At 43.6% G+C, this 22,973-nt stretch overlaps 1 protein-coding gene across 14 annotated transcripts in view; it reads left to right on the top strand.

Moving 5' to 3' along the window:
* The window catches only part of EPB41L2 (erythrocyte membrane protein band 4.1 like 2), a 680,749-nt gene that overhangs the window by 103,156 nt on the left and 554,620 nt on the right, over window positions 1–22,973 (top strand). For all 14 annotated transcript variants that reach the window (XM_085611888.1, XM_085611891.1, XM_085611887.1 and 11 more), the window contains one exon: window positions 6,922–7,421. In XM_085611888.1, coding sequence (XP_085468014.1) covers window positions 6,933–7,421 — 489 coding nt within the window. In that variant the 5' untranslated portion in view covers window positions 6,922–6,932. The remainder of the gene's footprint in view (window positions 1–6,921; window positions 7,422–22,973) is intronic.

Genomic DNA, 22,973 nt, shown 5'->3' with positions numbered 1-22,973 from the left:
TTTGGCCTACCAACTTCTATTGAGACGTAAGATTGTTGCTCACATTTCAAAAATAAAATGTTCCTCATAATTTGTACTGCCTTTTAAACTGATCGGAGGTTCCGTTATAATAATCATCCTCAATCTTCCAGAGTTGTTCAGAGAATGAAAAAATTGAACTCTCAAGAACAAACTGGCCAAAGTCTGTACATTTTACTAGTTTGAAGTGTCCGTACACTGTTCTCTAGTTTTGATGAGCATCAGATGTACCGCAGACAAATAGACTGGCGTATCGAGCCATGAAGTGATAATGAACAGAGCAGTGAGATTGGCTTATACTCCTTCAGCTGTGCTAGTTTCAGTAACTGATGGCATTGTGCTAGATTACTGTAAAGGCTGATATGGTGAAATCTGTCTCACATCAGGTGAACATGACAACAAATGTAACAAAGCAAATACTGTGTGATGGATTGAACCCTGGAGACTGGGTAGTGGGCTGGAAACGCTTCTTGAAGGACTGCCTAAAGGTGTGGTGGCAGGGACCCTAGCAGGTGATCTTGATGACAGACACTGCAGTGAAGTGTTCTGGATTCCCACACTGGATTGATGCTGTTCGCATGAAAAGAGTGGCGGTAGCAGATGAAGAATTGGTGAAAACAACCACTGATTCTATAGGTCAAATTCACGGTGTGGAGCCATGGGGGTGAACATTTTGAAACTAGTGAAGATAATTAATTCATAAAAGCCTAGATCAGCGAAAGTTCTCGTGAAGATCCTGGTACCTCTACCGGTGGTGCTGCTGTCCAGTGTCAAAGTGGGGATCGGAGTTAAGAGCTGTTGCAATGTATAACATCAAAGGCAGGTGAATCACCTGTTGCTGAAAGACCAATAAGAAAGAAACACTGAATAGAAAGTATCCATTACCTGAATGGGTATATCTAGTTACAGTGTCAGAGGAACAAGAATCGGAGTCAGAAATGTATAGCCCAACACTGCCAGTACACCTTTGAAAGCGATTTTGGAAGTAAATCAGAAGAGTAAGAAGAATCGCCTTAAAGTTTCGGGCTGCAATTTCTGACCTCCCTCATGCATACTAATGAGGTAGGGCAAATTGCAACCCACTATGATTCAGAATTTTGTGAACTGACCTATTAGTAAATAGGTCCGTTTGCAAAATTATTTTTCATTTGCAAAAAGTTTGTGGGAAATTAGTGACCACTTTTTGCAAATGGAAAATTCATAAATCAGGCCCCAAGTTCCACACCGTCACTTGGAACAGAATCAATAAGAACAGGATACAGCAGGCTCTTATGCAAAAGTGGTATTTTAAAGACTTATAAGTTTCTGGTTTACCTTAAATGCGGACAATGAGGTGTCTTCATCAAATGCCCATTAACAAAAACCTCCGTTGCAGGCCCAGTGGCTCAAGAGGTCTCTTTGCAGGCCACCTTGTTTTCGTCTTTGCACCGAGATATACAGGACCACAAAACTAGTCTGACATTTTATAGTAAACTATTTTTCATTCAGACTAATCATTGCAAAAGTGTGAGCCATATATGGGTGCTATAAAATGTACACCTAGGTCATCTAATTCTGTGCCCTGTGAGTTTCTCTTTGGTCAACCATATACGACCTTCAAGTGTAACTATTTCTTTCTACCCAACACAATGTAATTTAAATCAAAGCACGAGCCTCAATGAGGGGATTGGATATTTCACAGCCCCTACATTTCTAGAAGCATTGATACCCTCGAAACAAGAGTGTCTGATCTTTCCACCACCTTTGAAAGATAACTTTTGAATCTGGATGTAAGAAGTATCCCTTAGGGACTGTTCATTTCAATTGCTTTATTAAGAAAGTACACCCTTCCATAAAAATACATACAAAAAAATCATCATTACATCAACATAGATACATTGTCATATTGCTAGAAATCCTATAAAACATATCTAATCATAATACTAATATATTAAGACCAAAATTTAAAAGTACGAAGTAGCAGCAGGGTGTTATAATAATAATAAAGTGCCACGTGCCCTCACAGCGGGTCTTAAAAATGAGCCTACAAGTAAACATGTTTCACTATCAGACAGTTGAAAAATTGATGAAAACATTGCTCCACTATGTCTAGTATCACAATATCTCTTTTTAAAAAGTGGAAGCCCAAAAAAATTTGTATATAGTTCATAAAATGTACAAAACAATAAAAAATGTATCATGGATTGGCCTGATTTATATTTGCACGGACCAGGAATAGCAGCAAGATTCGGTTGGTACCCGGAAGGAAAACACATTAAATATTTAACCGTTCCCTGCTATTCAGGCCTGAAACCTGAATAGCAAGGGAACACTCGCATCTCCCACAAGATTGTTCGAAATAAACTGGTGGTAACAGGGAGATACTCTGCAACAAATATGCGGTTACCAATGGTTTCCCTACCACACTAGAAAGACGATTTTCACGTGCTAGGTTATAAAAAGCTAGGGCTACTTCCTTTTTATTAAAGGCATGGCATGAATCTCTTGTAAAAGCTCGCTCCATACCAATTTTCCCAAGTTCTGAATTAATGTATGCCAACCATGGAATTCGAAGGCCGTTATCACAAGAGATAGTCATTTATTATATTTCTTCTGAGCAATGCCTGGTCATTACTCTAAATAGATAACCAAAGTAACAATGTTCTCGCTCTAATAAAATCGGATATGTATGACAAATTTACCTCTTTATGGCAGATGAAATTGGGGGGGGGGGGGGGGGGGGGGGGGTGAAAGTGGTACGCCCAACAGGTGCTTGCAGAACCTGTTTTCCTCAGATTGTATGGTTACGAAATTTAAACCCCCCCCCCCCTAAAGGTGGCAATTGAGACACATTGTGACTTATGTATTTGTAACATTGCTTTTAGCGGCCCCCCCCACCACGAGGTTGAGGAAGGGACAGCAATGATCCATCTGCCTTTGAAAATAACATTTTGCGGTGTGCAATATTAGGTGACCAAGCTCCAGAGGACGAAAACATGACTCTTGGGTATGGGAACCTATTAACACTTGTTAAGGAGTTATTTCCTGCTTGCATAGGGGGACTGATCTTTGGGGGCTGACTGATTCTGGGTTTGTGCCTGGCCTTCAAATTTCTTTTTATTTTGGTATCTTTTAGTGATATATTATTGTACTGTGATGAAAGTTCGGAAAATAGTCCCCTTCCATTATAAAATGTTCATTAATGCCTCTGAGATAAGTACTGCAGCCTTATTGCTAGATTTCTTGGGCCTAACAGGCTGGTGTTTTCAGGCTCTTGTGATGGATATCTTAAACAAGACAAAAACCTGGTCTATGTTAATGTGTATGCCATTGGCAGTCAGCTGCATATAGGAGGAAAAGCGTGGTGGTTCTAACTTGATCCATCTTGTGAAATGACAGTGTGACATGTACCACTTACATGTGCAGAATCAATAAATCAGGGAATTTTAAACACGCTACTCAACCGTGAGGATCTTCAGGTGCTGATGGGGGGGGGGGTCAGCAGATCTGTTTAGCCAAAGAGCCAGGTCTTGAGGGTCTTCCTGAAGGTGTTCAGGGAGGGGGCAGGTCTGATGTCTGCCGGTAGCTCATTCCAAGTCTTGGCTGCAATGTGAGAGAAGGATCTTCCGCCTGCTCTGGGTCTGTGGATGCGCGGGGTTTCGGCCAGTGCGAGGTTGGAAGATCGGAGGTTTCTTTTGGGTACATGGAAGTTGATTCTGTCGTTGAGGTATTTGGGTCCGTTGTGTAGGCATTTGTAGGAGTGAGTGAGGATTTTGAAAGTGACTCTTTTCTCCACGGGGAGCAAGTAGAGACTTCGTAGGTGTTGACTGATGTGTTTGTGTCGGGGGATGCAGAGGACGAGTCTGGCGGTGGTGTTCTGTATTGTCTGGAGTTTGCGCAGTAGGGACTTGTGGATGCTGGCGTAGAGTGCGTTTCCATAGTCCAGTCTGCTGGTGATGTGTGTGTGGGTGACTGTCTTCTTTGACTCAGGGGGGATCCACTTGAAGGTCTTGCAGAGGATGTGGAGGGTGTTGAAGCAGCTGGAGGTGATGGCGTTGACCTGTCTGTTCATGGTGAGTGATGAGTTGAGTACGATGCTGAGGTTCTTGGCGTGGTCTGAGGGGGTAGGTGGGCTTCCGAGGGCAGTCGGCCACCAGGTGCTGTCCCATGCAGAAGGGGTGGTGCTGAGGATGAGGACTTCTGTCTTATCGACGTTGAGCCTCAGGCAGCTGTTGGTCATCCAGACTGCAACGTCTTGCATTCCTTTCTGGAAGTTGAGTTTGGCAGTGGTGGGGTCTTTGGTGAGGGAGAGGATAAGCTGTGTGTCGTCAGCGTAGGATACAATGTTGAGGCCTTGTTGTCGGACGATGGCTGTGAGGAGGGCCATGTAGATGTTGAAGAGGGTGGGGCTCAGGGATGAACCCTGTGGGACTCTGCAGGTGATTTTTGTGAGGTCGGAGAGGAAGGGTGGGAGTCTGATCCTTTGGCTTCTTCCAGTGAGGAATGATCGGATCCAGTTCAGGGCTCTTCCTTGTATGCCTGCCTCGTGTAGTCTGGCGACTAGTGTGCGGTGGGAGACCGCTAATCGGCCGAGTAGGATGAGGGCTGCAGAGTGGCCTTGGTCCAGGAGGATGCGGATGTCATCTGTGGCGGCGAGTAGGGCCGTCTGTGCTGTGGTTGCTTTGGAATCTGGATTGGGACAGGTCGAGGACGGCGTTCTCTTCAATGAATCGTGTCAGTTGACTGTTTTCTCTGCAACTTTGGCTACGAAGGGGAGGAGCGAGATGGGCTGATAGTTTTTGAGGTCGGTGGGGTCAGCTGTGGGCTTCTTGAGCAGAGGTCTGACTTCTGCATGCTTTCAGTCGTCTGGGAAGGTGCCTGTTTTGAAGCTGGTGTTGATGGTGCATTGTAGTTCGGGTGCGATGGCAGCCGCGGCTCTGTGGTAGATGTGAGAATCCGCTATGTGTATAATATGTTGTTAACCCCCTCAGTGGAATAGGGTCATTGGGATTCGCATCCTAAATTCCATCCTTAAGTATTTAAAGCCAGACAGTGAAAGGCTTGATGGGGAAATCTGTTATTTAAAAAAGGAATACAAACTACTCTCTCTGGCCATCCATCCTATGTAGGTTCCTTATTTACTCTCATGAATACATATAGCTGGCACTGACATTTTCATGCATGCTCAGTTATCCTGATGCATTTGTGCCAACAGTGGTGTCAGGAACAAATAGGGAAAACCCCTGCATGGGCCATATATTCTGAAAGTTAATCAGAATGCTTAGAAGAGCTTGTCTATTCCAGTGGACATAACTGCAGAGTGACCGTTGTTTACTTTAGTTGTCAAAAGTTTATTTTCCTCAGTTGGACCTTAGGCCTGATTAAAACTAGTTCCTAAGCAGTCTGGAGGGCTGAGTTTTGGGTTATGAATCTCTAAGTACTAAAGTTCATCTATTAGGATTATTTTCTAGAAAAGTGGTTTAAGAGGAATGAGAGTTTGAATTTTAGAATGATGAGGGCAAGTGGACATTTGCATTTAGTTTTACAAGATTCTGTAGAGAAATTGTATTTGTTCAGAAGGTAGTGTAGCAGGAGAGGTAGATGGCCTTATTAGTAATTTGAGTGTTTTTAAAGATGATGTGATTATCTTAAAAGGATTGTGGTGAGACGTGACGTTTGCTTGGAAAATGACAGAGGCAGCTTACAGTATAACTGATGCTAGGAGAGTAATGATAGACTTGGGTATTACTGTCATAAATGTTGTAACTACCATGAGTATGTGTAACAGGTTTCATTTCTCTCTAAATCAGAAATTGAAACGTTTCTGATGTATTCACCTTTGTCACACAATCATGCACGATGAGGTGGGCATCCAGCTTGAGTGCCAAACATTAAGCTGAAGCAGAGATATTGAAAGTGATGCATAGCAGCAGTCCTTGGGAAAACCGGTTGCTGAGCAGAGATGCCTGTACAAGCAACTTAGTTAGAGGCAGGATGGGGTGTTGATCAGGGAAGGCATCTTACTGCTGTGGTTGAAGATTGATTTGCAAAGGCTAGTGACATCTGTTTGCTGAATCGGAGAAAGGCAGGGTTTCATTTATGTACATCATCAAGATTGATGTATCTCAGAAGAAATGTGGTGCTATATGTGTGAATAAAAATTATTTGCTGTGTATTTGATCTTCAAGTGGTTCCATGTAGGGGTGAAAAAGCATGGTTATCAAATTCTGGAGTTAAGGGGCGAACTGTCCAGTAATTTCTAATTGAAATTCTTGCATTTTGATATGGTATAACGTATTGTCTCATTGTTGACTATGTTACAAGCCATAAAGAGATTTTGGAGTGGCGAGAAGGTAAGAAATTGTTCATCCACCTTTATATGACTCCCAAGCAGTATGAGCCGAGGGGAAGCCCAGGATGGACTATTGTTTTTGTTGCATGCTTTTAAAATTCATTGGCAGTATGTTTCAAATCTTAAACTTGATAAGTGGAGTTTAATTTGTGGAATTGTGCGGTATTAAGTTCTTTTCCATTATCAACTTGTAAAAAACAAGCCATAGATAAGTTTTGTATTATAATACGGTGGTAATTGGTATCATATTAATTAAAAGTGTTTCACTGCAATGTGAAACGTGAATTATTAGATATTGCCTCAAAAGACTTGCTTGTTTAGTACTTCTTTTTGTCAGTTGGCCCAGCATTACTAGGAAAGTGAATATTGAATTGTTTTTGCTGCACATCACAGTGGGTGTTATTTCAATATTTTACTGTGCATGCAGTGAGTGCATGCAGTGAAGATTGTGTTATGTTTGTAAAAATACTGTCATCTTGTGATTGTTTTGTAAGAAGCTCACATTTCTCAATTAATGGGTATGATGTGACATTTGTTGTAGAGATGAGTAACACTCATCTTTGTTTTCGTAGCGTAACGATTCATGGCATCTGAAGGGGGATCTACTGTGGAGGTTCAGGACCTGCCTAAGCAGACGAATAAGCAACTAGAACAGCCTCAAGCTGTGAAGGAACCTCAGGATATAATGGATGACACCATTAATGAGAAAGAGAGTGAAGGTGTTGAGCCAAAGGCTGCTGAGGTTTCGAGTCCTCCTGCATCACCAGCAAGCCCAACTAGCCCAGGCAGCCAGAAAAAGGGAAATCCATCTCCTGATGGCAAGGGCATCTCCCGCTTCATACCACCATGGCTTCGAAAACAAAGATCCCAAAGTCATGAGGAACCCAAGGATGAAGGAGAGATGAATCAGACACTGGTGGTTGAGGAAGATAAGACAACAACAGAAGAAAAGACTCAAGAGGAGGAAGTGGAAACTGAGAGGGAATTTGACAAACCACATGAACCACAATCGCAGGATGTCAAAATACTTGAGAATGAGGAGAAGAAATCAGTAAGCAGTGCTGGTACACAGGTATGTTTCAAAGTGGTGTAAACCTAAAATTAAAATTGTGCAGATGGATAGTCTTAGAAGTATTTAGGCCGCTTCATTTTAATGTGTTGGCGATTTCAAAATATTGGACCTGATGTATCAAACACTGGTTGTAAAATTATGGGCACAATTTGCATGTGTATCTTTGGACTTTTTTCTGTGTGTTCAGGTCCTTAAATATTTAGGGATTTCAGATGGATACTTTTACTTGTAGCGTTGGAAACTCTTGAACCCTGCCAGGAACCAAACTGGATCTGGAAACTGTTGCAGCTCTCCTGCACCACATGTGAGCATCTGGCTCAGCCGCAGACATACATCATCAAATATATAAGCCATATAAGGCGCCACCCCCAGCTCACTGACCAGTTTATTTTTGTACTCGCATTAGTGTAAAGATTCAGAGTTTCTTTCTGTGGAACTTGACAATTTTAAAAAGTATATGTGGAGTATTTATGGCTCAGTCCCTTCCAAACCTTTCAGGCTATAAACATTGACGTTTAATCATTGTGTGGCAAGCAGATGTCAATTATTTACCCTGACAACATCTGCTTGTGGTGTCTCCAAATACCACTCAAAGTCCTACTCCAGTTCACCTCTGACTGGTAAATTTGCCTAGAGTGCTTCCTCCAACTTGAAATTCTTCAGGAGACCAACTATACAGAGAAAAGAGGGTCCCTCAGTTTCTCAAGATTGAAATCTAGAGAGGATAGTCCGTAAGGCAATTCTGCTCCTCAACCCCTGCTTCGCTGTCCTCTTCAGAGCTCGCGTAGGTAGGTATTGCGCTGGTGCCAGATCTTGTACCAATAACGGATCTGCTGCCGGAGAGAGAAGATGTGCTCCTGGTGTTTTCAGCCCATGTCGCCCACCCCAAGCCATATTGCGTCCCTCACTTAGACAATGCTGGCTTTATTCCTTAAGTATTCACCCAGTGCTCCTCTTGTACGCCAATCGGGCCCCAGTAACCATGCAGGATCGCCAATCTGATCCGTGCTGTCAGATCCGGGCCTGGTTCTCGTTGGTGCCTTTCAAGTGCATTTGACCTTCGTTTTGACGCTGTCCACTACTCCTTCTTTGCCAAAGTCTTTTCTGCCTGTTGTGCAGCCAGCTCTGGTTTTAGATCGGTCTCATGATTTTACAGATTTTCTAAAGATTAAATGTATGCATATCCGATTCAATGAGAGGACAACACTTGTTAGCTGAAGAATATCCTGGTTTGTTTCCTAAGACCCACCACCTAGGATGTATTGCTTTGGTATTGACACAAGGGGTGAGAAATTTTCTGGTAGAAGTATTGAAAATGCTTACCTTTGGTAACAAACTGTGATGGATACTCTGTTTATTTGCAGATTCCTCACCATCTCTTCTACCTCCCCATTCTGAGGAATATTCTTGCTTTTTTCATTATAAAGTTACTATCTGAATGTATGCACTGCACTAAACATCAGTCTCTTTTGGTGTATACGTCCAACAGTAAATTCCTCACCTTAGAATATCCTCAAGGTGCCAGATTAGACCTAGAGATTGTTTAATAGCAGTGCTCCTGCATGCCACTAGGTGGCATTACGTGGCTCTGTGTTGGCTCCAAAATACCCCGTAAGTAAAGGAGCGAAGCCACAAATGCACCACCCCTGACATTAGTTTCTTTCTTTTTGCTTGGTCTGATGTGGATCTGGAGCATTGCTTTGGTTGCGACTCTGGGATTCCTTAATCCCTCTCAGGCCAGTTTTATAGCAGGTTTCTCCACTGAATCTACGTTGCGTGGGATTACCGAAATGTTGAGACAGCACTTGGACCATGGTGATATGGTGGCTCTCATTTTAATTGATCTCAGTGATGCCTTTGACACGGCGTCTCATACGATCTTGTTAAAAGCCTTGCAGTCGTTAGACCTTGGAGGCGCAGCCTCATAATGTTTTTTTTCATTCCTGGCTGGTCAATCTTTTCAGGTTTTCTCTACCTCGGCAAGCTCTAATATCCAGCTTTCTGCTTATGGAGTCCCCCAGGGTTCTGTGCTGAGTCCTTTGTTGTTTAATATCTATGTGCGCCCGTTGGCATATATTGCCGATGAGGTTGGGCTGTCCCTCTTTTCCTATGCGGATGACATGCAGATAATCTTTTCCCTCACTTCATCTAGGTGATCTGATTTATCTGCTCACAAGGTGGGCCTGAGCAAAATTGCATCTTGGATGCATAATAACTTGCGCAGACTAAATGGAGAAAAAGCGGAGGTCATGATTCTAGGAAAAGAACAAGATCTCTGGGGACCGATACATTGGTCCACTGAAATGAGCTTGCCACCTCGGCCAGTATGTCAAGTTCGCAACCTGGGTATCATCATTGACGACCACCTGTCAAAGAAGCAACAAATCACTAATGTTGCTGCGACTTGCTGTACCATTCTGAGATGGTTGAGAAACATTCTGTGGATGTTACCCCTTTCTGCTCAGGGTACTGTGGTTCAAGCCCTGATTATATCTAGGCTTGACTACGGTAACGTCCTATACTTAGGTGCTAACAAAACTACAATATGTAGGCTGCAAGTGGTGCAAAATGCAGCTGCGAGGCTGTTGTCAGGTTCCCAGAATGGTGTCTGCCACCGACTCTCTTCGCACACTACACTGGCTGAAAGTGGAGAATCGTATCCTATTTAAGGCTTTGAGCTTCACGTTTAAAATTAAATCCGGAACAGCCCCGCAATATTTACAATCATTAGTCCAGTTGTACGCTCCGTCTCGCCATTTGCGCTCTGCTAGACAGTCTAATTTTGCTATCCCTAGAATTAGACTGACTAGGATGGGAGGTAGGTCTTTCTCCTTCTTGGGCCCCTCCCTGTAGAACTCTCTTTCGATTTTTATATGGGTGGAAACTATACTTACCATTTTCATAGGCAAGTGAAGACCTGGTTGTTCAATCAGTAATTCACCTTCTCTTTTTCTGCTCACTCTGCCTGCCGGCGCCGGGAAACCCTTTGGGGTTGCTGCACGCCTTACAAATTTAAATAATAATAATTATAATTGTCTGGTATTCAAATTACTTCAAAACATTTCACAGTGAGCTAGGGAATGATGTGTGTCCCCCCCCCCTCCACCCCCCTCCCGCTCTCAAAAGTGGCAGGATTCAAGCTATCATGACTTCAGAAAACAGTTCTCAGGCATAGTGTGCCTTTGGTGCCTGGTTTTGGGACAAGACTCTTAGGTTGTGTGATAAGTATGCCTGATGTACCCATAGGCGATTCAACACTGGGATGCAAAGCTCTATGCTGCTGCAGAGCACAAGAAGTAGTTGCAGCCTTCATCTAGATCCTACTACTGCTACAAGTCACTGGCCCAGACCCTGTTCTGGTTACGGGACCTTTCCCTTGACCATTGCACTTCCAGCTCGAAGTCTACCAGTAAGTCGAAGTCCAAGTTCAAATGCATGCATAAAAAGAGCAGTAGGATTTGATCTCATCCTGTCACTCCAACTGCAAGAAAAGGGTGTTAAGATGTAAGTTGCACTCTGCTGACGTCACAAGTCATTGAGTCGATTCCACAACTGGTCCTGATGCATCCCGAATTCCAGAGTCCATTATTGATCCTGCAGCGGAAGGAGGCATTCAAAGAGGTCATATTGGGAATATTCAGTGTACTTTCTGCTCCCTTTGGTGCACCTTGGGGATTAAAAAAACTGCAGGCGTCTAGAGTCCAGTTACCGCTGGCAGGGTTCTACCCCTGATCCATCTGTTCACTTAGCGTTGTACAGACGTCTACTCCATCCCCACTAGCCTCACTGGTTAGAACATCGCCGGCACCGGAGAATGGATCCCGAACCTACGTTGGCCCAAGCTCAATCAATGTTGTGTGGTGAAAGCTCAACTGATTGTCATGCAGCTTGATGTCTGCCACGTCGAAGCTATCAGCAGACTACTTCTTTTTTCTGACATTGACCCTGTGGCAAAGCAGGATGCACCTGACACTGACCCTGTGGTAAAGCAGAGGGCATCTGGTATTTTGATGATAGTGATAGTGAGGGGGATTGTTTGCTCCCCGTTCATTACAATGATGATGCTGTATTCCATGATTTGCAGAACATCAGTGGGATTTGCACCTCCACTGAGACAGAGCTTTATGTGCTTCATGAACCACCAATGGAAGAGAATGTCTAATTTTCACTCGTGATATGGAGGGAAGTCCGGATTTGAAGGTTATAGCTGGCTTCCCCTGAGACTACAACAAATGTTTTGATTAAAAATCTGCAGCCGGCGACCGCAACATCCGAGACCTTACTTCAGTGTAATAATGTGCTCATAGATATCCTGATAGCTACCTGATTGAAACGGTCTTGCCAGCCTGTCAACAGGCAGTTATTAGCTAAATACCATATGCCGTAGCCTGGTGACCAGGATTTTCTCACCAAGCTCACTACTACAGATTAGCCTTATTGTGCATTACTCGACCAGTAAAGTGAGTTTAATTAATTTCCCACCACTCCTCTGGATAGAGAATCTAAATGGATTGACATATTTTGCAAATGTATGTTTTCTTCGCCTGGACTCGGAGGACCTCAGGCACCTCTACTCGGTAAGCTATTAGACCCTACTATCTTGTTGAATCTACATAATTTAGGCTTATCAAATAATAACATCTCAGCAAAAGAATCAGTTATATCAACTGATCCCCTAGTCACCCCCCTAATTAGGATTTCTACTTCTGTCTAGTCAAACACTAACTCAGTCACCTACTTCAACACTAGATCTATGGTTAAACATCATCCTGAAATATTTCACCTACTTGATTCTGACTTGCTGGATATATTACTGTTAACTGAAATATTGTATTGTATTGTAATTGCATTTATATAGAGCTTACTACTCCTGATGAGGCATCAAAGCGCTTTTTCGGCTATTAGCACACTACTCCGGAACCCATAAGGGTTTAGTGGTGAATCAGTATAGAGAAATATGAAAGTTATTTTTAGTGGTGGATATGTTAGTCAGTTATTTGGATTAAGAAGGATACTGGAAGGATAGAAGAGGGAAAAAGGTTTGCATTTATATAGCGCTTGCTACCCCTGATGGGGTGTTCAAGCGCTTTTTCGGCACGTAGCACGCTACTCTGGAACCCTTAAAGTATTAGTGGTAAATTAGTATTGTGACATATGAAAGTAATTTGAGTGGTGGATATGTTAGTCAGTTATTTGGACTGAGAAGGCTAGCGGAGAGATAGAGAGGAAAGGTTTCCATTTATATAGTGTTTTCTACCCCTGATGAAGTGTGGTAGAATGCTACTCCGGAACCCAAAAAGGATTAGTAAAAATGAGTAAAAGGGAGATGGAGGGGAAAGAGTCACAGGGAACGGTTTAGAAAGACTTGTTTTGTGGGACTGTAATAGTAAAAGGTATGAAATGATGAAAGGAGGGTAAGTGTAGGGGAAAGTCTAGAAAGGGTTATTTTGTTAATCATAGTACTGGTATGGGGTTTGGGATGAATGAGGCAGTGAAAGTAGAGGATATATTGTTAGAGGTATAGTGTGAGAAATAGGGTAGGGCATTGAAAAGAGTAGTAGAAAGACGTTTGAGATGAGGCAGAGAGTTGAGGTAGAGGATATATTGAGAGCGGTATAGGGTGAGAAATACGGTAGTGCATTGGACATGCTGAATTAGAAGAAAAGTAATAAATAAATTGGACATGCTGAATTAGAAGAAAAGTAATAAATATATAGATCCATAAGTAAATGGAATGTATATAGATGCATAAAGGAAGGCAGTAAATGCAGATTAAAGATGCATTAAACTCCGGCTTTTAAATTGTTGTACTTCAAATTAATTTTATTGACATATATATATATATATATATATTGTAATTCAGTAGTAAAGAAATTGTGGATAAATAGTTATAAAAGATTTACTTATTTGTGCAGTCACTTAAATACCTGTTAAAGACATAGAATAATGCAACTATCAGTAATACGTACATTTGTTAAGCAGAACAAATGAATATATACATATATATTTTGTTTAACATAACTGTTCAACATGTTTATACAAAGCAATATACATATTTATCAGTACATATTAATAGTCCAAATGAATACTTATATACAGAGGCATATGCTGTATATTTCTGTGTGCGTGTGGTGGTTATGTGGGTAAGAGCCAATTCTTGACTAGTTTTCTGAAGATAAGGTGGTTATCCGTTGATCTTATTTTGGGTGGTAAAGAGTTCCATAGTTTTTCTGCTTGAACAGAGAAGGATGTGCCACCCATGGTTTTTTCTTATATTTTGAGGCGAGGTACCACTCTAGAGCGAGGTTCCTTTGTTGAATGGGCTTAGTGATTTTATTCCTGATGAAGAAGAGCAGTCCTTTTCCATATATTGCTTTGTGGGTGATTCAAAGCAGCTTTAACTTGGATCTTCTGGTAACCGGTTACCAATGCAGGGCTTTCATGGCAGGGGAGATATCTTCGTGCAGTTTTATATGTAAGAGTAGTGTGGCAGCCAAGTTTTGAATCCGTTATCGTCTTTTCATGGTCGTTAAAGGTGATCCGTGGCAGAGGCTATTGCCGTAATAGAGTTTAAACAGATCAAGGGTGATGGTAGCCTGGACCTTGTGTGGAAAATCTAAATGGGGGAAGATTCAGTTCAAGGTTTTTATAGTAACAAAGCTTGATCTTGCTAGTTTGTCCACTTGGGCATTCATTGATTGCTTGGATTCCATGGTCATTCCGAGGTTTCTTACTCCCTTCAATACTTTAGGCCATGTTCCAAGATCATCAGGCCAAGCGGCGAGCGGGAAATAATGTTTCCTATCGCCACACTTGAGTAGCAGCAATAAACAAGGTATATCGATTTCCTCATTTGCCCAGTAGTTGAAGTCTCCTTTTAGCAACATTTTTGCATGGTCGATGACTATCGGAGAAATAAATTCCACAAGAAGTCGTGGAAAGTGCCGCACCGGAGCACATGTATAGGGAGATGTTGGCGAGTCGAGTTTGACCAAGAGGCTATCGGCCACCGGGATGTCAAATGATATGACGACAAAACCTACGTTGTTTCCTGTTTACTGCTGCTACTCTTCCACCTGAGTCAACTGTAGGTCTATTAGTTTGGAGTAAATTGTATCCTTCTGGAAGAGCGCCTAGAATGTCTGGAAAAGATTCGCGCCTCGTGGAAATCACACAGTTGGCGTTTCCAAGGGAACGTATAGCCTGCTGGGCCGCGCCCGATGCCTTAGCATCCTCAGCCATGTCCAGAATCTTGGATAAGGGACCCACTACATCCAGTTCGTGACATGAGCGTCAGGAGCGGTCTGTCCCCATCTTTGGATCCCGATTTCTCGAGAAAGATAGCGTTCTCTAATTAATTTCGTGACTGAGGGGCAACCATGCCCTCCAGTGAGGGACTAGGGCACTCTGAGATGCAGACAGCCCCATACTTGTAAAATTACTTCTCTTGACCAAATGAGCCAGTCAGTCCACTTCTAGCTCCATGACACCCTTCTTTTTAACAAATCTGCCCCTGGTAGTCAGTGCCCCCTCCGCACCCACCCTTGCTGCAGTGGGCCCCTCCTCTTGTACTGCCAACGATGATTCCCTTTTGCCTGTAATTCATCTGCCCCCGGCCTGTTGCCCTTACAGTGCGGTTCTGACTGGGGTTCCCAGGCTGCCCCCCTATAATCAGTAATCCACAGGCCAATTGATTAATGAGGTATCTCATTGGCTTGGCAAACACACCAGTTTTAACATCCCAGATCACATGGCCATACTGATGGCCTGAAGGGTTTCTTGAATAGGGCCCTCACAGAAATCTTTTGAGGGAGACTGTGTGATTGTTAACGTCAGTTACTCGGTAATTGTTTGTAATATCCTGAGGGGGCCCTCGCAGATATACTCACTTGATACTGGTATCAAAACAATACCGCTGGGCTTTTTTTTTTTTATAGACCCCCACCCAGCCTCCAGATTTTGGGGGAGTTGGTAATGCTCCAGTCGGGCAATTGGCACACCCTAATCGTTTCGCACCCCTTGTGGATCTTAATGATTTGGACTGACTTCCTGAGCACTATACTACAATCCCCCCTCAATCAGTGTCACCCTCGCAGGGTTTGGTAGAACATGCAGGCTTGCCCCATCAAAATCTGTGCATCAACCTAAATCAAGCCCCTCTAGTTGGGCCCTTAACTTTTTATTTAGGCCCAGCACATGCTATTGGAAAGGATCTAAGACTTGCTTCTTGGAATGTTGCAGGTTTGTCTGCAAAATTCCTAGACAAGAGCTGGATCATGTTTATCAATACTTTTAATATCATCTGCTTTCAGGAGTTGTGGGAAGTAAAGAATATTTTTTTCCTGGGGGACTATAAAACCTTTTTTTGACCTGTTGTGGGCTCGTGGCCCGGGCGGAGGGGTCGAATTATTTTTGTTTCCCCTGAGCTTTTTGGCTCCATTAAGGATTTGAAGTGCGATTCACTTGTGTCTCAGGGCCTTAAATTGCTCATCTGAAGATATTTCCCCTGATTTTGATTAACTTTTACAACTCAAAAAGGGGGTTATGAGGGACCTCAAACTTCTTAGCTTTAAGTGGCGCCATGGATTTACTATTGGGGGGACGGTGACGGGGGAGGCCTTGTTCAAAAGAAGGTTGTCTTGGCTGGGGATTTTATTTGTAATTTGTGTTTAAATTCTTAAACTCTTGCCCCTAGTAAACCGACCTGCCTGATTATGGAGGGCATCCATATGGAACACAATCACCAGGGTGCGGAACTAAATAGTGTTTTACATACTCGTAATCTGATTTTTACCCTAGACAAGATGACTAATCCGGCTCATCATCTAATCTCCCCACATACAAAGGGAGGGGTAGTGTTACGATTATTGACATTTTTGTCTCAATTTACCTGGGATGGTCTTCTGTTACTTTTAATATAACCCACAGCCCTATAATGGCCATAACACTTTTTCTTTGGTACTTGAGGGGGTGGGGTGCGTAACGGTGCACTCTGGCAAACCCCTAGAATTGCTTTCCCCAGTTGACATGGGGAGGCGATTGAGGTGGTCACAGGTAGACTCCGAGGCTTTTGAAGGCTCACTTTTTTTAGCTTGTCAGAAGGAGATAATCACCTGCTTTGATCCCCTAGTGCCGGGGGAGTTAGATTTTAGGCTCCTTTGTTTTAATCGCTCAGAAGGTCTCCGGCCTGTTAACGGTTCTCATGGTCGGATCCCGATCCGAAGACGCTAATTGGTTTGAAGGTGAGTGCTCACGAGCCCTCCACCACCTGAAGAAAGTCTTGAAGCAGTCTCCTTGAGATAGAGAACGGGTAGCAAATTGTCATTCTGATTATAAGGTGGCTCTAAAAAAAAACAGAGGCAATTGCTACAGAAGGAGGCATGGGACGAGCTCATTAAGCTAGTGAGCTGAGGGATAGTGCGCTATTCTGCCAAGCCCCAAACAGGCCTTGCTTTTTGGAGCCCATAAGGCCAGCGTTATACCATCATATCACTCCTCAACAGTGGGTTGAACACTTTAAGGGCGTGTATAATGGGGGCAGAATGAAGGGACATCTACCGAGACAGAATTGGCAACGGGTAACCCCAAAGTTACCTTCTCTTTGGAGGAAGTCTGTCGGGGCATCCAATGATTGTCCCGGAAAAAGGCATCAGGGTCCAATGTGATCCCCAGGACCTTTTTCACAATAATCTAGAGGTTTGGGGCCCAGTTTTAACAATGGTGTTAAATGCAGCAGAAAGGGAGAGGATTCTGCCATCCTGGTCAACTGCCTCCATAATACCAGTTTTTAAGAAGGGTGTTAAGGACATCCCACAGTGTTACAGCCCTATTTCCTTTATGGATGCAGTTGTCAAGGTCCTTGGCAGAGTAGTATTGGTTAGACTATCATCATGGGCTGCCATAAACCAGATAATATCAGAGGTGCAGTTCAGTTTCTGCCTGTGGAAATCAACTACCGAGCAATGCCTTAACCTCTATTTAATAATTAATAAATATACAGTAGCCCAATCTGGTGCCCTGTTTTTAGTATTCATGGACCTTATGTCCGCTTTTGATCGAGTGAACCGAAAGAAACTGTGGGACTTACTTATTACTTTAGGCGTTGACCCAGATATTATAACTTTATTGAGAATCTCCATGCTCACACCACGGCAGAGGCCAGATATTCCCAGGGGACGAGCCTTAGAGAACAGTTTAAATGTACAAGGGGTATTTGTCAAGGGTGCATACTTGCCCCCTTTCTGTTTACTATCTACATCAACGGCCTTGAAGTCTCCTTCTCCTCATTACAGTCTGACTGCTCTAAAGTTGGCAAGAAACTATTATCAGTTTTATTGTATGCAGACGACGCTGTGCTAATGGCGCGCACAGCTATGGGTCTGACTGTTTTAATTGATGGGTTTGTCTCTTTTATGGACAGATTGGACCCGATTGCCAACTTAACAAAATCTTACGTTTTGGAAGTTGGCCCTCGGTCGACTAGGTCCAAAACATATAAGGCGGGGTGCCACATCCTAGCAGAGGTCCTGGCTTTCTCGTATTTGGGAACCTTGTTTGATGCTAAACGGAAATGGAAACCCCTGGTAGAGGGTAAACTGGGCGACATGAATAAATCAATAGGTCCATCACCAGCTATGCTCAGAGATTGAGATTGTGGCCGTCAAGTGTGCTTTTAAAGTTTTACCGGTCTAAATGTATCTCTAAAGTTTTATATGGTAGTGAAGTTTAGGGGTAGACCTCTGTGCATAAGTTACAGCTCACTCAAAACATGTTTTTGAGACGAATTATGAAGGACCCCAAAAGCACCCCCTCGTTCTCTGTACATGAAGAACTTGAAGTAAATTATATTTTTGACTTGGTGGCAGTAAAGCCTCAGTTGTGCTGGGTAAAGATATAGTCCGGGGAGGGTGCTGAGCTAAACCGCCTGATTATGTCAGATTGTTTGTCAGTAGATCACACGCTCACCAGGCTAGGCAGGGCAGACATCTTTCTCAAGCACCTCTCCTTGAGTTCTCAAGAGCTCATTATAGTAAAGGATCTGTTCTTTAAGCATGCCTCTGCTCACCACAAAAATATTGAGCTCTTGAAACCTGCAGTGAAAGGGCACATTTTACTGAAATCTGTGCAGGGTATGGAGAATTACCTTTTTATGCTCACCAGTGCAAGAGATAGATTTCTCGTGGCCTAATTTAGGTTCAACCAGCTTCATCACCTCTTGGCTATCCCCTCTGGTTATATTCACTCAAATCAGAAATTGCCCTGTAGCTACGACTATAGGTCTCCACAGGATAGCCCTACAGTTCGTATTTTCATGTAAATAGTTTAGCCACCCTAGGGGGCGATTTCTTTTGCCTCTTTTGAAAGACCTGAATTTCAGGCAAGCCCGAATGGCGCTCATATACTTGCAGCTTTTTCCCAGAGAGTTACCCCTGTTTGCTATAACTCTTTTCCAACCTTTCTCAGTATGGGAAAATATCAGAGAACAGCTGGTTGAAATCCCTAAAACTTGCAAGTTGTTTACTACTACCTCTAGCCCCAGCATGTAGATTTGCAGAAAGGTGGCAAAATAATGGAATTGCTAATGTTCAAACCCTACTGTAGTATGAGCCTTGACATAATCAGAGAGGCTATTATCGGAGCTCTTACATACTGGAATTGCTGCCATAATGTATTGCCGCACTACATGACACCAAATGGACAAGTGGATATTTTTCACAGGGCAAGTATATTTCTGAAGCAGCCTGTCCCATGGACAAGTAGATATTTTATTAAATTCCACACCCCTGGTTCAACCTTGATATGATGGAACAAGCAGACACCAAGTCAGAGCACAGCCCCTCCTGGGGACAGACATCCAACCCATCTCATAAGACTTTGCTTCCTCTGGGGCCTCCATAGCCTTCAGGCTCTGGCTGGCTCTAAGGGAAGACATTGGATCCAAAGAATGCCAAAACAAAGTTGGGTCCGACACTCTACTTTTAGTTCAGGCCCCCAAAGGCCGATCCTCGAGAAACTGCAGAAGGAAATTGATGAGAGGCAGCACCGCATCCACATCCATCCACACATAGGGAAGATCTCTTCTAAGAACCTTGTTGACTCAGCACTCCTCCCCTGGAAGGGGAAGGTCATTTTTGAGAAAGACCCAATGGTGGGCTTTCTTCAGGCACTCTATCACAACCCAGGAACTTTAAGAATGCTGCCACCAGTCCTTCTCGTCATGCGCCTGCTTCATCACGCACCACCACCTCCATGGGAGGTGACTCTCACATTACCCCCCCTCTTATTCCCCGCCGGGCTGTCAACAGTTCTGTTATGACACACATGTCCCTATAGTCCCCCGATGACTACAAGGCACCCTTCTATTCTCACCTAGCAGATAATACTTGGTAGGATTACGATGTTGATCCATCTAAAAAACGCAGACCTATACCTAAGAAGAAACAACCATCTACAATGGGGCCGTTCAGAGGCCTGCACTGTACCATAAGGAATATATGCAGGTCGGTCCAGAAGAAGAGAACATCCTTCCTAAATCTGTATTCAGAAAGCAGCAGTCTATGCATTTCCTCCCAGTGCTTCAAGAAATATCCGGACCTGGGTAGTTACCCCCAAGGAAGAAAGTACAAGCCTTCTCCCTCAGACATCTTCTGCCTCAGAGGTCATGTCTTTCCAGACTGCCTTGTGGTTCACTCTGCTTGTAATAGGGCCTCTGCACAAGTCACAGGGGATGCTTCTTCACCAGGAAAGGAAAGTAAAAGAATAGAAGCTGCTGGGAAGATAACTGAAGTGGGAGCTTCCAACCACTGGTGGATCACCAACTCATTGGTCTTCCTCTCTACAAGTGATAGGACATAATGGGAGGACATGGAAGCTTTTTCTGAAGGGGTGAAGAAATTGTTTCAGAAGGCACGCATTTGATACCGCAGATAGTGCAGCCAGAGCGGTTAACACCACCGTTATTCTGCGTAAACACTCCTGCCTCCTTATCTCTGGTTTCAAACCATAAGTACAGCAACACCTGGTCAGCCTACCTTTAGGTGGGGTACACTGTTTTTGGTACACAAGTTGTACAAAGGTTAAGAAAAATAAAATAAAACAAGATACAGAAATAGCTAAGAGCCTGGAAACTCGACAGCCCCCCCATTCTCCAGGGGCTCCTTTTAAAGGAATATTACAAGAGTACAGCAAAAGCCTCTTTTCAGTAACACCCCAAATCATACCAGCCCCAGCAGCAATTCTTCCAGCAACATGCAGGCAGGGAGGACTCATGTGGTTCCGATAACGGTAATTCCAGCACAGGCAAAGGCAGAGGCACTCCAATAAAGGAGCCTCTGCCACAAACCCATATTTACTACACATCTGCCCCATTCTCCCCTCCCCCTGATCATGCCACACCTGTTGGAGATGGACTACAGGGCTTTATTCCTTATTGAGAAAATATTACATAAAAACACTGGGTTCTAAATATAACACAGCTCATCTATTGCTTAGAGCTTTTGTCAACCTCACTAAACATACCACCCTGTGCACAACACCATCACCTTCTCCAAGAATAATTATAAGCAAGAGGGTGTATACTCTGTTCTTTAGGTTTCTCAATTTGGACAGCTCTTTAAGACTAGTCCTCTAGCCCAGACCCATCAACAGATGCATCTTGTCAGAACATTTCTCCAGGAAGTTACGTTGCTGCTCCATCAAGGTGACTTCATGACCACTCTCGATCTGAAGGACACATATGTTCATGTAGCTTATTTGTGCTACCTTTGCTTTGTGATAAGTGGACAAACTACCAGTTTAAGATACTGCCTTTAATCTCCAAGAGGGTTTGCAAAATATTTAGCAGTGGTAGTCGTCCAACTCAGGAGGGGAGGCGCACATGCCTTCCCCCTACTTGGATGATTGACTGATCAAGAGCGTAGGCAAACAGCAATGAGCAATGCTTAGCACACACCCAAGCAGCCATCTCCCTCCCTTCACAAATTGAGATTCACAGTAAACACCACCAGGTCCTACCTTCAACCTCTGCAAATCTAGCCTTGCCCGGGGTCAATTCTAAACATCATAATCTGCAAGGCCCACCCCAATCCTCGGTGAATTCTAGCTTTCCAGCATCTACTGCCTCATTTTCAACCAGATTGTCATCTTCAGACATAAGTCATGCGTCTCCTAGGAATAATGGCTTCTTGCATACCCATAGTTCTCCATGCCATATTACACATGCGTCCACTGCAGTAGTGTCTCGACTCTGTGGTTGCAGGCGGAGTGTCATCTATAAGATCAAGTGTTAATAAGTGGCAGTACCCATCGCACCCTGCAGTAATGGAACAGAAACAACCTGCTGCAGGGCTGGCCTTTGCAGGCCCCATTTCTGAATGACTTTCATCGCGGATGCCTATCTCTTTTGGTGAGGGATGCATCTCTGTACCATAACAGTTTAGGGTGTCTGATCAACCCTGCTACTGGGGTTTCACATCAGCTACCTCGAGGTTCTTGCTATCCAACTATTCCTCAAAGCATACTTGACGAATATTCAGGGCAAAATGGTATTGATGAAAACTGACCTCACGACCACCATGTATTATCTGCAAAAACAGGGTGCACTCACCTGCCACAGCAGTCAGCACTGGTGGAAATGTTGGCATTGGGCGATTCACCATCACACATATGTTCTAGCAGATTATGTCCAAAGGGTGAACAACGACCTTTCAGACCTGCTCAGCAGGACGCATCAAATAGTCCACAACTGGGATCTTCACTCACAAGCCCTACTCCCTTAGTTTCAGAGGTATGGGTTTCTGCAGTTAAATCTCTTCACCACTCACAAATGTGCAAAATACCAAAGCTTTGTCTCAAGGTTCCCACACTCCATGATCCATGCCCTATGGATAAACTTATCAGAGATATTTGTCTATGCTTTCCTTCTCTCCCACTCTTTCCATATGTTGTGAAGAAGCTAAGTACGGAACACATCTCTGACCATTGTAGCCCGACATATAGTCCAGATAGCCACGGTACTCATCCCTACTTGAGATGTCTGTTATCTTGCAGAAGAGGCTCACTAACAGGTCGGACTTTCTCACTCTGGAACAATGCAAAATCTGGCATCCAGAGGCTAGACATCTCAAGCAGGCAATATGGCACCTGAGGTCTTAGGTTATCTCAGTCTTACACAAAAATGTATGGATATCTTGAAATAAGCTCGTAGACACACTATGCAGCAAAGTGGAAAAAGGTTTCTCCAGTATTGTCCATCTAAGAGCCTGGACACCCCTTTAAACCCTTGGTTCGAAATATTGTTTAATTGATCGACCTGCAGAAATCAGTTAGATTTTACTTCCATACGGCTACATCTTGCAGCTATTGCTGCATCTGTGTAAAATAGAGAGTTTTTCGATATTCAGGATTCCAGTTACTGAAGCTTTTATGGAAGACCTTAAAGGAGTGTATCCTCCAAGAGTTCCACCTGCCCCTCTATGGAAACTTAACATAGTACTCAATAGACTCATGGGTCCCCCATTGGAGCTCTCCCATCCCTGTCCTTTTCAATTGCTC

Source organism: Triturus cristatus, chromosome 6, assembly GCF_964204655.1.
Source record: "Triturus cristatus chromosome 6, aTriCri1.1, whole genome shotgun sequence".
NCBI classification, from domain to species: Eukaryota; Metazoa; Chordata; class Amphibia; order Caudata; family Salamandridae; genus Triturus; species Triturus cristatus.
The sequence above is the reverse complement of the archived record's forward strand: the minus strand, read 5'-3'. Positions and strand labels throughout refer to the sequence as shown.